Below are 14161 nucleotides of genomic sequence, written 5' to 3' on the forward strand. Positions count from 1 at the left end.
GTTTGGGCAGAGCTTCAGCCAGTCTTCTTAAACTAGTCAGACTGTCTGCACCAAGTTGGTTTAAGATACTGGGTAGCATTTCTGTCAGCTGCTTTGTCTCAGCATGGCCTGTAATGGTGAAAGTGTTCGCTGCCAGTGATGCCTGAACTTTGGGGTTGTTAAAGTGGATCACTGTTCCTTGGTTTGTGAACATATTCACCTACAAAGAAAAAAAAAGTAATTAGCAACACCCACCAAAATTCTTTAAAAACCAAACATTCTATTAAGGAAAAGCCCAAGGCTGGCTAACTAATCCACTATTTCACTGTGAAGCACAAATGATATTTTGCCTGGAATGGAAAGTGCAATCTAATCTCTTTCAGATTTAGCACTCCCTAATATTCACTAGTGGAACTGAAATCTATTTTAGAGGGATATGAAATTCTCTGTTGGGAGAAAAATAAATAAAAAATAAATAATGCATGACCACTGAAGCTTTTTCCAACCAAAACTTGTTTTATAAAGAAATAAAATTTGACACTTACTTCTTCAATACCAGAGATATTGTTTACCCCTAACTTCTTTAAGGAGAACTGAAGTTTTTTATCATCTGCCGTAGCCGTTCTATGAACCACCTTCTTCTTTCGGCGAGCAGTTCCCTAGAGTGAGGAGAAAAGAAAACACACACATATATATACCATAACAACCGACATTTTCAAACGGAAAGTTTCTAATTCCTTTCTGACCTTGGATCTGTTTAAGAAAATTACCATAAGCACAAACTTTTAGGCAGCAAGTAGGAAATGATGGAAGCAGAAAGAGGTTAACAAAGGATTTGTCTATAAATCCTTAATAACTTCTAAGCTTCTAATTTTGTCATATATAAAAGAATGATATCTTCAAAGTCCTATTTTTTTTTTTAGATTATTTGCTCTAGAAGTGATCAAAGAGGTGGCATATATCAACCTAAATTAACCCTCATTTAGAAGTTCCATGTCCAGAACTATTAACCTTTTCTGTTTTTAATTAATGAAAAATCAACATCCATTAATATTCACAGGCAAGACAGTGTATGGACACATTCAAATGAGTCTATATAGACTTTTATAATACCTAAGAATAAAATCTTGGAAGTTCTTATCTTAACCCAGAAGGCCTCTACATGATCTGCCCCAACCCTACTGTGCTGTTCTTGACCACATCTATCACACACACATTCTCATCCTTAGCCAAATAAACCTCCTCACAGTTCCTTCAACAGGCCAAAAAGAGCCTTTGCACATACTATTCCTTTCTTCCCCTACCATCTGCACTGGTTCCCTCCCTTACTACAGATCTCTGTTCTTATGTCACCGTTATCAGTGGCCTTTCCCAACCACGCTATGTAAAAAAGCAACTCCTACAGTCATCATCTATCTATCCAGGTTTATTTTTTTTCGTAACAATCAAATGTATTTTATTGTTTGTTTTCCCTCACTAGAACGTAACCTCCTCAAGAGCTTCCATTCTGTTTACTATGAACAGTACTGAGAACAGTATGTGGCTCACTGAAGGCACTCAGTAACTTGAATGTATGAATACAGGCTTCAGGAAAACTTGTGGCCTCTTGTACATATATACCAAGTTTCCGATCTCCCCCTTCTCAAATATATCCCATAAACTTTCAAAACTAGGCAAATGTGACTCATTTTCTGCTTAACACTCTTTAATAAACACTCTCAAGAACTTTTTTATGTGTAGATTAAGCCCTTTACATGATACATAAGGCTCTTTACCTACTTCAATATACCCCAACCTACACACCAATTCCTATTTGTCCTTTAAAACCCTGTTCAAACCATTACCTCTTTTGTGTCTTCCCTACACTCTGCAATAAACTGCCCCCAAGCAAAATCATTCCCATCTCTATATTTCAAAAATGCTTCTACTGCACTATGTATATTACACTATGAAAACAGATTTAAAAAAAAAACTCCCCTACTAGTGTTAAAGTCCCCTTAGGGACCATAAATTTCTTAAATTTCATATTCTCAGGCCTGAGCACAGTTAAAGTCTTAAGTAAATGATAGCTGAACTGAATAACGTATCAAAAGCTACAAAAAATACTGGCTACCAACTCCCCAAAAAACCTTTAAGAATAAAAATCACTTTGATGTGGTCATGTAGAGTCTGGTTTTCAAAGAATTCTCTCTAAAAGACATTCTAAATGATTACTATAAGATTCTAAAAACAAAACTGACACACCTTCTATAGGTTCTATACAATTCACATCTATAGAGTTCAATTTTTACTGATACAATTTATATCAATGCTCTGATCGGATACTGAATAAAGCACTTTTATACTATTTACCTGAAAGTACCTAACACAGATTTCTCTAAGGCAAAACTAACTCACTAAATTTCATTCCATAATAAAAAAGTTTTTTAAAAATGAAATTATTTCCTATTACAATGACATTAATATTTCCTATGTTAACTAAACGAAGTTCAATCCTACATCAGCCTTAAGAATCTAAAAAACCTAGGCTTTCCTTGCCCAGAAATTTGTTTCTAATAGCTAAAGACTAATGATCAGAGTAACAAAAGAAAGCACACAAACACATTATTCAAAATATTTCTTGTGAAACCTGTACTAAATGATAGTTAAAAACACCAATATAAGAACATTGAAACACTGACCACAAAGGATAATGAGTTTTTCTGGGACCTGAAGGCCACACCTAGCTTTTAACAATTGCTAAGAACAAGAAACACCTACTATTTGTTAATGAGCAGTTGCAGATCCTGAAGACTATTAGCTTCAGGAAAGAAAAAAGGATCACTATATATTCATTGTTGACAAAGTCCAGTAATTTAACAGATGCACATCTCATTATTTAAGCCTACATGCAACTTTTGGCTATTTCACAGAAGATTCTACTTGAAGGCAAATGCTTAAAATTGGGAAAACTAATAGGTAATAAACTTGTCCTAGGGAAGCTTTACAAGTTTTACCAAGTAAAGACATGCTCTGTTCCAACAGGCTACCACACCTTGTTAAATACTAGGAATGTGCTAACATAATGCAAAATATAAGTAGACCTCTGTCTAGAGCGGACTTTTTTTTTTTATTAAAGATTTTATTTTATTTGAGAGAGAGAGAATGAGAGAGAGAGAGAGCATGAGAGGGGGGAGGGTCAGAGGGAGAAGCAGGCTCCTCGCCGCAGGGAGCCCCATGCGGGACTCGATCCCGGGACTCCAGGATCATGACCTGAGCCGAAGGCAGTCGCTTAACCAACTGAGCCACCCAGGCGCCCTAGAGCGGACTTCTGATTTAAATAACTTACTCAGAAAACAATCTAAAACTTCCAAGTTCAAAAAAGAGTACTCTTGAAGATCAGTATCCAGCAGAAAAAACCAATTAGCCAAAAACTTACCTAAAAACCTATGATCATTCTCATTCTCTGTTTTAGCATATTAACAAAGTCAAAATTGAAAGATATCTGCTTAAGTAATATTTTCAAATCCATAGTCACTGCTCTTAAATTCTGTGATGTACCTCTAACATAGGTATCTTCCAAATAGCCTAGAAAATATACAACTACTCTGAATTCCATTTAAGAAAGCATTACAGAAAGGTCTTAATTTACGAGAGACAAACTTCTAAGTATTAAGTACAACAATTACCCAGAACCTTACATTATAAACTACAGTTCAAAAGACAGGTGGAACTCAAGTTCAGAGTCAACATAGTTATTTAAAAAAAAAAAAAAAAAAAAGAAAGAAAGTAAAGCACTGAATGTATACAACTTAGGCCAAACAAGTTAGGAGTATGATGTCCACAATGATTACCTAACCAAAATGACACATTTTCTTACTATCTAAACCAGGAAACACTTTTGTTCTACTAAAACACTGTAACACTGAAAACATATTTACACAGAAGTAATGTTTATTAAGTTCTCTTTTCATCTAGACTCATTTTTTTCTTTTAATCTACAACATGCACGTCCCACTGATACACTCTATTGTACATCATTTAACCCCGCCTCCTCCTCCCCACCCCCGCTTTGCTAGCTCTATGAAATGCCCTCTAGAGACAGTGACAAGCCAACAATACGAGAAAAGCAAATCCAAAAACCAAAAAAACCAAAACCAAAAAACAACCCCCCCTAAAAAACCACCCCAAACCTTTGAACTTCAAAAAGCCCAAAAAACTATTAAAACTTACTTTCCCACCAATGCGCACTTGTGCTTGCAGTTTGGCGAGTTTCTCCTGGTTCATGATAGTTTCTTTCATCTAGAAAAACAGGAAACCCTCAGCGAGGAAAGGTCTGGTTCACTCTAGCATTCCACGCTCGTTATTTCCCAAGACACCAGCAAAGAAAAAAATATCCTAAACAGGCCGAGGCCTGAATCCCCAATCCACCCCGCAAAGCTCCCAATTTCAGTTTTAAGGGAGCGTAAAGAACACCCATCTTTCTACCCCTCCTCCACAACTGCCCCCCCCCCCCCGCCCTTACAGGCCCGAGAAAAGGGCTCTAACCCACGCCTGGTCAGCAACCCCCACCCCCGGCCCTGGCCCGGCCTCGGCCTAGCCAGGGCCTCCCGGCCCGGCCCGGCCACTCTCCGCAAGCCTCGCGGTACCTGAGGCTCCTGTCCTCGGGTTCCGCCGCGAGGTGGAGGAAGAGACGGCGTCGCCTCGCCCCCAGGGCAGCCGCCCCTGGCTCGACCTCGCCCCCGAGAGTCAGCCTGAGTGGGTACGCCTGTCCGTCGCATCGCCTTCCTCTCCTCAGCCCTGTCCCTCCCTGTCTCGCTCCTTCCGGGCACTTCCCGCCCCCGTTCCCGTCCTCCTCCCACGCCGGCGTCCAAAGCCTTTTTGTACCTTGTTGGAGCGGAAATGGGACCGCGCGGGGGAATAGGGTTGGCGCTCAGGGGGTCTCGGGCGGACCAGCTGAGATTAGGAGCACACACGCGGGGACGCAAGATGGCAGCTAGAGGGAGGCCGGAAGTGATGCAACGCTGCTTCCTGCAAAAGTCAGGAAACGGACTTTGCCGCGAGCTCAGTGCTTCGCTGCGCACGCGCGACCTAAGGCAGGCGCGTTTATGATTGTCGCGCAGGCACAATTCTCATCGAGCACGGGCCGGTTTGGGACTTCACGAGGGACTCTGTGCTGACGGTACCGCGTGTAGTCCTGGGAGAGACCTTAGAGGAGTCAGAAAGAACAGTTCTTTGCAGTTAGGGTTGAGTAAGTCGACCCTGAACCCCAAATTCTTTACCCTCAGAAGAAAGGGCAATTTACGTTTGCGGAAACGCTTCGGCGCCCAGCCTGTGCTCATCTCTTTACTCGCTCTCCCTCGCTGTTTGGTGTAGATTGGAGCAATCATCTGGATGTTTTAGAATTTCCTCTCCGGCCCGAATCAGCCTTTACCAAGACATTTTGTCAAAACTTTGTCGAAGTAAACTAATTTTACCTTCCAGGATGAGGTGGTTTGGTGGGTTGCAGGACCATGGTTCACAATTTCTGGCGAGCGTGTTCAGAATGTATCCCAGAGGCCCACTTCTTAAAAGGGGTTCAGTCCGACTAGGGATGGAACCCGGTAATCTGAATTTCAGCAAGCGTAGCAGGTACCACCTCAGATCCCTGTACTTAATTACCTTACTTCTCTTGTTTCTTTAACAGACAAAAAATTGACTCCTTGATACTAATTGGCACGGATTTTACAATTTGTAATTCACAGTTGAACAAACTTTGTTCCTTAATTCGGTAATGCACTCAAAGGAGAATCTGTGCCTGGTGTGTTTCGAGAGGCTAAATTTTCTAAATGGTAGGGCAAGCTTTAAGACAAGCTTTAAATCAGAATGCTATCTGGTCAGCCTTTTTGTGGTCATAGCTATGAAAAGCCTTTGCAGATTCAAAAATGAGTCCGAAATCTCGAGAAAATACAATTTATATAGAAAGGAAACATGTAGGTGCAGATTTCTCTCCAGTTAAGATTAATCTTTTTGTTTTTGAATACTTTTCACGTGTAAATTTGTTAAAATGTGATGTCTCTAAGAAAATAGTGAGGATAGCTGTATTGCTTTTTAGGGTAATTGTAGCGGTTGATATTTTCTTAAACAATGTTGCTCTTAAATATGAGTCAAATTTAGTACAGAAAAAGATGAACTATTATGCTACTGTAAAGGTCAAAATGACTGTGCCAACATTCAGTGCTATAGAAATACTACAAAATACATAGAAATACTCCCCTTTTTGACAGTATGTCTTTGTTCAGGAACACATTTCCCCCCCTTCCATGTTATATTGAGGGCTTTTGAAACTTTCTAGTCATATAATGTTTTTTGATCATTTACATAAACACAGCACTCTTCCACCTACCTGCCACCTGATTGACCTTTTATATGCCTGTTTTCAGGAAATATCCCAGGTTTTTATTTTCCTTGGTTCCCACTTTTCTGTCTTGTTCTTTTCTAATTTTTAAGACTTGCATTATGTTGAAAATCATGACAGGTGCCCTAATAGTAAGAAAAGAAAATTTTGATTTTTGACTTCTGCTATATTTTGTGAATGGTTAGGAAATTCACATTCTGGGGGCACCTGGATGGCTCAGTCAGTTAAGTGGCTGCTTTCTTCTCCCGTTATGATCTCGATCCTGGGAATCAGCTCCTTGCTCAGTGGGGAGTCTGCTTCTCCCTCTCCCTCTGCCTGTCGCTCCCCCTGCTTGTGCTCTCTCTGTCAAATAAATAAATAAAATCTTAAAAAAAAAGGAAATTCAGATTCTGCTAATATTTACATACCAGTCTTTTAAAAAACTAACTGAAGGGATTTTTTTGAGCTCCAAAAAAAGTTACTAAGTTGCTATCTTAGCTCAGTGATGACAAAAGAATAATTTATAATATCTATGGCAAATAAGAATTACTAGCTCCCACACTTAACTCCTTAGCTTGAACAAGCCCAAGGATTCAACATGACCTCTGTCAATAGAGTAGGCAAGAAAGGGGAAATCTGTTTGTTTCCTTGGTTTATAGTTTATGGTCTAATCAAAGTCCATGAATTGTTTTCACCTCTCAGTTGGACTTGCGTTGGCTTCAGCATGAACTAAAATATGTACTTGATATAATGTTTATTAAGAGCTCATTTTGACCCAAAGACAGTATTGGAAATCACTGAGGATAAATGTTCACATGGTTTTAGTTGATTTGTGATCTGGCCCTTAACTGTTAGCCACAATGGACCTTTTGTTTGTTTCTAAACCTCCTTGAACTTCTAATACCCCTACCTTTGTCAAGTCAGTGCCTACAACTCAGGTAGCTTTTGGTTTAAATGTCTCAGAAAAGCCTTTTCTGACACCGTCAACCCCATTAAGTTACATCCATCATTGTTATTTTTAGCTGTGGTACTTTATTAAATGCAAAATGATAGCTTGATAATTTTGTTGAGTTAATGGAGAATTGAACTAGGAGTCTTTTTTTTTTTTTTTTTTTAAGGTTTTATTTATTTGACAGAGAGAGACACAGCAAGAGAGGGAACACAAGCAGGGGGAGTGGAAGAGGGAGAAGCAGGCTTCCCGCGGAGCAGGGAGCCCGAAGCGGGGCTCGATCCCAGGACCCTGGGATCATGACCTGAGCCGAAGGCAGACGCCTAACGGCTGAGCCACCCAGGTACCCCTGAACTAGGAGTCTTAACAGTTTCTACTAGGTTGATGTTGAGTGTTGGCTTTTTGACAGTTGGATCCTCACAGAAATTTTATGAGGTAGGTTCTTCCCATATTCTTGCGTTACTGGCCATCTAACTAAAGCATAGAGAGTTAAGGTGTGAAGATTGACACTACCTCATCTACCCTCCATCTACTCTACCATCCCTGTATATCTGAATCTATAAATTTTGTCTTCCTTCCTGTTACACACAGAAGAAATAGTCCCTCTACTTGTACTTTTCTGTATTTCATTCAGGACCTTGATTCTTCTGTTACACGCTTCCTGTATCTGTTTTCCCCCTTTCAACTAGGTCATTCTACCAGTACACTAAGCCTCAGTATCAGGTATCTCAAAAGAGAAGAAAACGAAAAACTTTTTTTGACTTCTGTTCCCCTCCAGCCACTACTTAATTTTTGTGTTTCCTTTTATAGCAAAATCTCTGCAAAGAATTGTCTAAACCTCCATCTTGACAAATCCAGAAGGTAAATTCTTAGTTCTCTTTTAGCCTTTAGGTGGCATTTGACACACTTGGCCTCTTCCACATTTTTGAAATATTTTCTTCTCTAGGCTCCAAGAACATCTCACTTCCTGGTTTCCTGGCGGCCCAGTCTACTTTGCTTTATCTTATTTCTCTGACGTCTAAATATTAGAATTGCTTACATTTTAGTCCTATATTCTTTTCTACCTATACTCTTCCTAAGTGTTTTCATCCAATCCCATGGCTTTAAATGTCATCTTTATTTTGATGAGTCCCAAAATTATAATGCCAACCCTAACTTTTTGAATACCAGACTGAATATCCTTCTTACATTATTGTGGAAAACTTCAAGTGCACAGGAGCACAAATAGTATAATGAACCTCCATAGACTCACTACATAGCATCAACAGTTATTAAATTAATACATACGTACTCAGCTTTTTTTCATTCAATCTTGAGAATTTTATTTCAGAAAACTTATATAAGGTCATTCTGGAAGAAAGATATAGAAAGTCGAGTGCTGGGGAATGGAGGAAGAGGAGCAGACAAGGTTTTTTTGGTTTGTTTTGCAGAGAACCCTGGTAGAGAAGCGGTTGTATGAAGATGGGGAAAGAAAAGTGTGCTAAAGTATGCTTAAAAGGGGAAGATTAACTGACGTCACAGGGATAATCCAAAGCATCTTTTTTTTAAAAGCTTATTTATTTTTCTTAGTAATCTCTATACCCAACGTGAGGCTCAAACTCAAGACCCTGAGACCCAGGGATCAAGAGTTGCATGCTCCTCTGACTGAGCCAGCCAGGTGCCCAGAAAACGTCTTTTAAAATCTCAGTCACCTAATATATTCTGTATTTCTGAGACCAGAGTGGAATCAAGGAGGTTAACAACTTTTTTATAATTAAAAAAAAAAAAAAGCTTTAAATGTTTAATTGGTGGGGAAAAAACCCACTGAAAATAAGTTGCTCTTAGAACATACATTGTCTGCAGTCAGACAGGGATGATAAATGGATAGGAAGATCCTGGAGTGTCATGAAAGCAAACCATGGAAGTCTATATTACCCAAATTTTGCTGATCATCTATTTAGCATGCAGTTTATTATCTTAACCACACTAAAATATATTTTTTTTTGTTTTTTTTTGGACTCGATCTCAGGACTCCAGGATCACGACCTGAGCCGAAGGCAGTCGCCCAACCAACTGAGCCACCCAGGCGCCCCACACTAAAGTATTTTTAAGGGCTTTCATAGCTATGTAATCCTCCCCAATCCTATTGTCTTCATAAAGTCTTTCAAATTGCTTAAGATAATAAACTTAACACTTAATAGAGGCCAGTTTTCTTTCATATTATCTTGCCATGACTGCTATTCTTTATTAGTTGAAATTCAGTTTTTCTGTGTTTATATGCTAAGAGCTCAGTATGTGCCTTCTCGTAAACAGGATAAATCAAAGTGAGAATTGTATCTTACACTCTAGTAGAAGCAAGTGCTGCAGTGACAGTGGGTCAATATGGCTAATGGAGTTTGTTGCTCTAGGTTCAGTATTTTGGTGTTAAAACTGATAGGGCAACAAGAGGAAGAGGACTGACAAACGGGTAAACTTTAGTTGCTTTAGTGCGTTTGTGGAGTTTTATAAGGCTAGGAGAGGTCTTGGCATATAAAGAACAGAGGAATATAAAGAACTTCAAGGAAACTAAATCAGATCCTGCAGAAAAATGTATATACTGGTTTATTTGTAGGTCTTTTAAGTGACTGGAAAATACTCTCAAGATAGTAATGTAAATTTGACGTCCTTTTTAATATTTGCTAACTTTGCCAACACCCAACAGCCTTGTTTGCTTTTCTTGGGAGTCTGAACTTGTATTCTTTAGAGAATAAGGAAGTTGTAGGAACAAGGCAGGTGATGTAGGAGATTGACACTCTACATTTCGTATCATTTTGGAGCTGCAAAGATGAATTTCAGGTCCAAGCATTTGAAACTTTGGTTTGAGAAGAGGAAATTGATAGCCAGAGGAAAATTAAAGCTCTAAAGGTATGTCCTGGGGGTGCCTGGGTGGCTTGGTGGGTTAAGCATCAGACTCTGGGTTTTGGCTCAGGTCCTGATCTCAGGGTTCTGGGATTGAGCCCTGCATGGGACTCCATACTCAGTGCAGAGGCAGAGTCTGCTTAAAGATTGTCTAACCTTCTCCTTCTGCCCCTCAGCCCGTGTGTGCACTCTTGTGCACTCTCCCTCTCTCTCAAATAAATAAATCTTAAAAAAAAAAAAAAAAAGTTTAAAGGTATGTCCTGGAAGTGGGTGGGGCTAATGCAAATTTAGCAAGTAAAAATAAATCATTCGACAATTTGAAGCAGCCTTTCTTGTCAGGCAGAGAATGCCAGCAGGGCTTAAATTTTTCTAGTAGATTTTTAAAAATTATCCTTAAAAGTTAGCTGCTATAATAAAGCTTATTAAGCTCTCTGCTTATAAGCTAAGCAACCTCCAGCAAGACTATCTCATAGGGTCCTTAATTCAACCTGATTTTTTTAAATAAAAAAGTGGTTTTGCCCTTTCTATTTTAGGTTACATTTAAGTACCTTTAAAGATGTATTGTGCAGTTTATTGGGGGAAATTTTTTTAAAGCTTTTATTTGCTCAAAATAATGTGACTGCAGAAACCAAATCATTTTAAAATTTATGGGATAACTTGGTGACTACCAAGTTGTAACTGACTCAGTTTCTTGTTTCAGTATTTTATCTTTTCCCCAAGCTCAAATCTAGTGCTAGCCAGGACCATTACACACCCCCAGGGGTATTTCATTCCATTGGCTGATGGGCTGTCTTAAAGTTTACATCCTTTAGATTTACTGTCAGGACACTCAGTGTTCATTTGTCAGATGCATTACACTGCTGTGTATTACTTTTTATTTTTTGTTCTTTTAAGCAAAACAAGTTGTCAGGGTAGAAAATAATTTAAAAGAACAACATATAATTAGTAACTTCATTTGGTTAATAAAATTGTCCAGATTTCAAACCCAGAGGGCATTTCATTTTGTATATTCCTGTGTCATTTGTCACTGATATAAAAGATTGAAAAAAAATCCAGAAATAATTATTTCATTGTTTGCATTTGGGTGATAGACTCAATATTCTTTTTTTTTTTTTTTTTTTTTTTAAGATTTATTTATTTCGGGGCACCCGGGTGGCTCAGATGGTTGGGCATCTGCTTTCAGCTCAGATCATGATCTCCAGGTCCTGGGATCAGGCCCCATGTCAGGCTTCTGGCTCAGTGGGGAGTCTGCTTCTCCCACTCTCCCTGCTTGTGCTCTCTCTTTCTCACTCTCAAATGAATAAAATATTTTTTTAAAAAGAGATTTATTTATTTGACAGAGAGAACAAGCAGGCAGAGTGGCAGGCAGAGGCAGAGGGAGAGGGAGAAGCAGGTTCCCCACTGAGCAGAGAGCCTGACATGAGGCTTGATCCCAGGATCCCAGGATCATGACCCCAGCTGAAGGCAGACACTTAACCAACTGAGCCACCTAGGCCCCCCTAGATTCAATATTCTTTTTTTTCAAGTCTTTTAATTTTTTTATTACTCAAAAAAGCTTCATTTTTTTATTTAGCTTTCTGACTCTGCTTGTGCCTTCAACAGTTTCACAGCAATTTTCTGCTCCTCGACAAGGAAAGCATGCTTGATCCTGTCATGACCACACTTAGCACACAAGGAACCACCAGAGGCCCTGCTAACATGTTTTTTGGTTTTAGACAACCTCATAAGAACTTTAGGTCTCACAGCACGAACTCCTTGAAGTCGGCCTGGGCACACGCTACATGCAGATTTTGGTGCTTTCCCAACCTTCTTGGTATAAAGGTAAATGATTCTATTACCAGGGGTTTTAGGACAGCCTAGTTTTGTTAGAGGCTGTATTGTAGGACAGCCTCTGACAGTAGGTCAAACACTGGACCATCCTGAATGCTTATGGTTGCTGTCCCTGGAAGAGCTAGACTCAATATTCTTTTTTTTTTTTTTTTTTTTTAAATTTTATTTATTTATTTGAGAGAGAGAAAGAGCACAAGAGGGGGGAGCAGGAGAGGGAGAAGCAGACTCCCCGCCGAGCAGGGAGCCCGATGCGGGACTCGATCCCAGGACTCCAGGATCATGACCTGAGCCGAAGGCAGTCGCTTAACCAACTGAGCCACCCAGGCGCCCTAGACTCAATATTCTTAATATATGGTAGGATGATTACCCTTTTTTTCATTTTTAAAGTTGACATATATGAAACTTCTATTTCATACACGTGTTAGGTTTTGTTAAATTATTTTAAAATTTGAGATAGTGTAGATTAATTTGGGAAGATTTTATATCTTTACTAATTGTTGTATGAGTCTGCATTCAGTTGCAGTAAATAGATCTGGCTATTTTAAGGCGTAGGGATTTAATATAAGGAATTGGTGCTTAGAAAATTATTTAATGGGGGCCCCTGGATGGCTCAGTTGGTTAAGCGACTGCCTTCGGCTCAGGTCATGATCCTGGAGTCCCGGGATCAAGTCCCACATCAGGCTCCCTGCTCAGCAGGGAGTCTGCTTCTCCCTCTGACCCTCCTCCCTCTCATGCTCTCTGTCTCTCATTCTCTCTCTCGCAAATAAATAAAAATAAAAATAAAAAAGAAATTATAGAAAATTACTTAATGGGCTGCAAGAGTGGGCTTTAGCCTAGGCCATCAGAAATGAGTCCCAGGATAATAAGCAAAACTAGACTGTTATGGGAGCTGCTACTACCCATCAAGATGGAGAAACAAGACCCCTTGATTAGAATTATCGATGTTAAGAATAGGCTACTGTAGGGGTGCCTGGGTGGCTCACTTGGTTAAGTGTCCCACTCTTGATTTTGGCTCAGGTCATGATCTTGGGGTTCTGGGATTGAGCCCCACGCTGGGCTGTGCGTTCAATAGAGAATCTGCTTGATGATTCTGTCTTCTTCTCCCTTTGCCCCTCCTCCCACTGGTGTTCTCTCTCTCTGTCTCAAATAAATAAATAAATCTTTCAAAAAAAAAAAAAGTAGACTACTGTAGCTACAATGTAGGAATCAAGAAGATACTGTATTACTCAGCACCCACAAAGCCAATGACTATGCTCTTGCATGCTTGCCAGCCAAAAAACAAAGCAGCAGTAAAAAGGCTTTGGCTTTCCATACCAAATCTTACTTTAATGTACCTAATTGGCAGAAATCATTTACCTCTAGTACACTAGCTGCAAGGATATCTGGGAAATGTAATTAAAAAAAATATTTTTTAAGATTTTATTTATTTATTTTTGTGGGGGGGGGGTCGGAAGGGAATGAAGAGGGGCAAGCTGACTCTGTGCTGAGCACCAAGTGACCAGCTGGATCTCACAACCCCAGTTCTGACCTGAAGATCTGACCTGAGCCAAAATCAAGATTTGGCTGCTCAACTGACTGAGCCACCCAGGCACCCGGCAAATATAGTTTTTAACTTTTCAAGATTTATAGTACAGAGAAGTAAGCTTAAAAAAAGTTTGAATGGATGCTGAGTACCAATCCACCTTATTCAGGAACATAGTGCAACTATTGTTTCAAATATTTTACGTATTTTATTATATATACGTGTATACATATATATATATTATTTAACGATTTTAGTTTTAAGTGATCTCTATACCCAACATGGGGCTCGAACTTAAAACCCCAAGATCAATGGTCACATGCTCTACTGACTGAACTAGCCAGGAACCTGTATTTTATGTATTTTAATAGAGAAAAACTTTCTGAAGATCTTGCACATGCTTTGTTAGCTGGATTTCCAGATATATTATAGGGTTTTTTTAATTTTTAATTTTTTTTTTTTTTTTTAAAGATTTTATTTATTTATTTGAGAGAGAGAATGAGAGAGAGAGAGAGAGCATGAGAGGGGGAGGGTCAGAGGGAGAAGCAGACTCCCTGCTGAGCAGAGAGCCCGATGCGGGACTCGATCCCGGGACTCCAGGATCATGACCTGAGCCGAAGGCAGTCGCTTAACCAACTGAGCCACCCAG

At 39.5% G+C, this 14161-nt stretch overlaps 1 protein-coding gene and 1 long non-coding RNA gene across 2 annotated transcripts; one reads left to right on the forward strand and one right to left on the reverse strand.

Annotated features, from left to right (window-relative positions):
- Position 1: 1 nt before the first annotated feature.
- Positions 2 to 4987, reverse strand: BTF3 (basic transcription factor 3; the record flags this gene model as incomplete). Its single annotated transcript, XM_081825594.1, has 4 exons — positions 4608 to 4987; positions 4192 to 4260; positions 525 to 638; positions 2 to 199 (listed from the first exon to the last, which is right to left on the reverse strand). Coding segments are annotated over exons 1-4 (513 nt in total), but the record flags the coding sequence as incomplete, so codon positions are not given.
- Positions 4988 to 5016: 29 nt separating this feature from the next.
- On the forward strand, positions 5017 to 9464 carry LOC145722682 (uncharacterized). The gene is made up of 2 exons (XR_014147129.1): positions 5017 to 8144; positions 9292 to 9464. It is a non-coding gene; the product is annotated as an uncharacterized LOC145722682 (long non-coding RNA).
- Positions 9465 to 14161: the final 4697 nt, after the last annotated feature.

This window comes from Leptonychotes weddellii, chromosome 7 (assembly GCF_054177405.1).
Source record: "Leptonychotes weddellii isolate Sample4059 chromosome 7, ASM5417740v2, whole genome shotgun sequence".
NCBI lineage: Eukaryota > Metazoa > Chordata > Mammalia > Carnivora > Phocidae > Leptonychotes > Leptonychotes weddellii.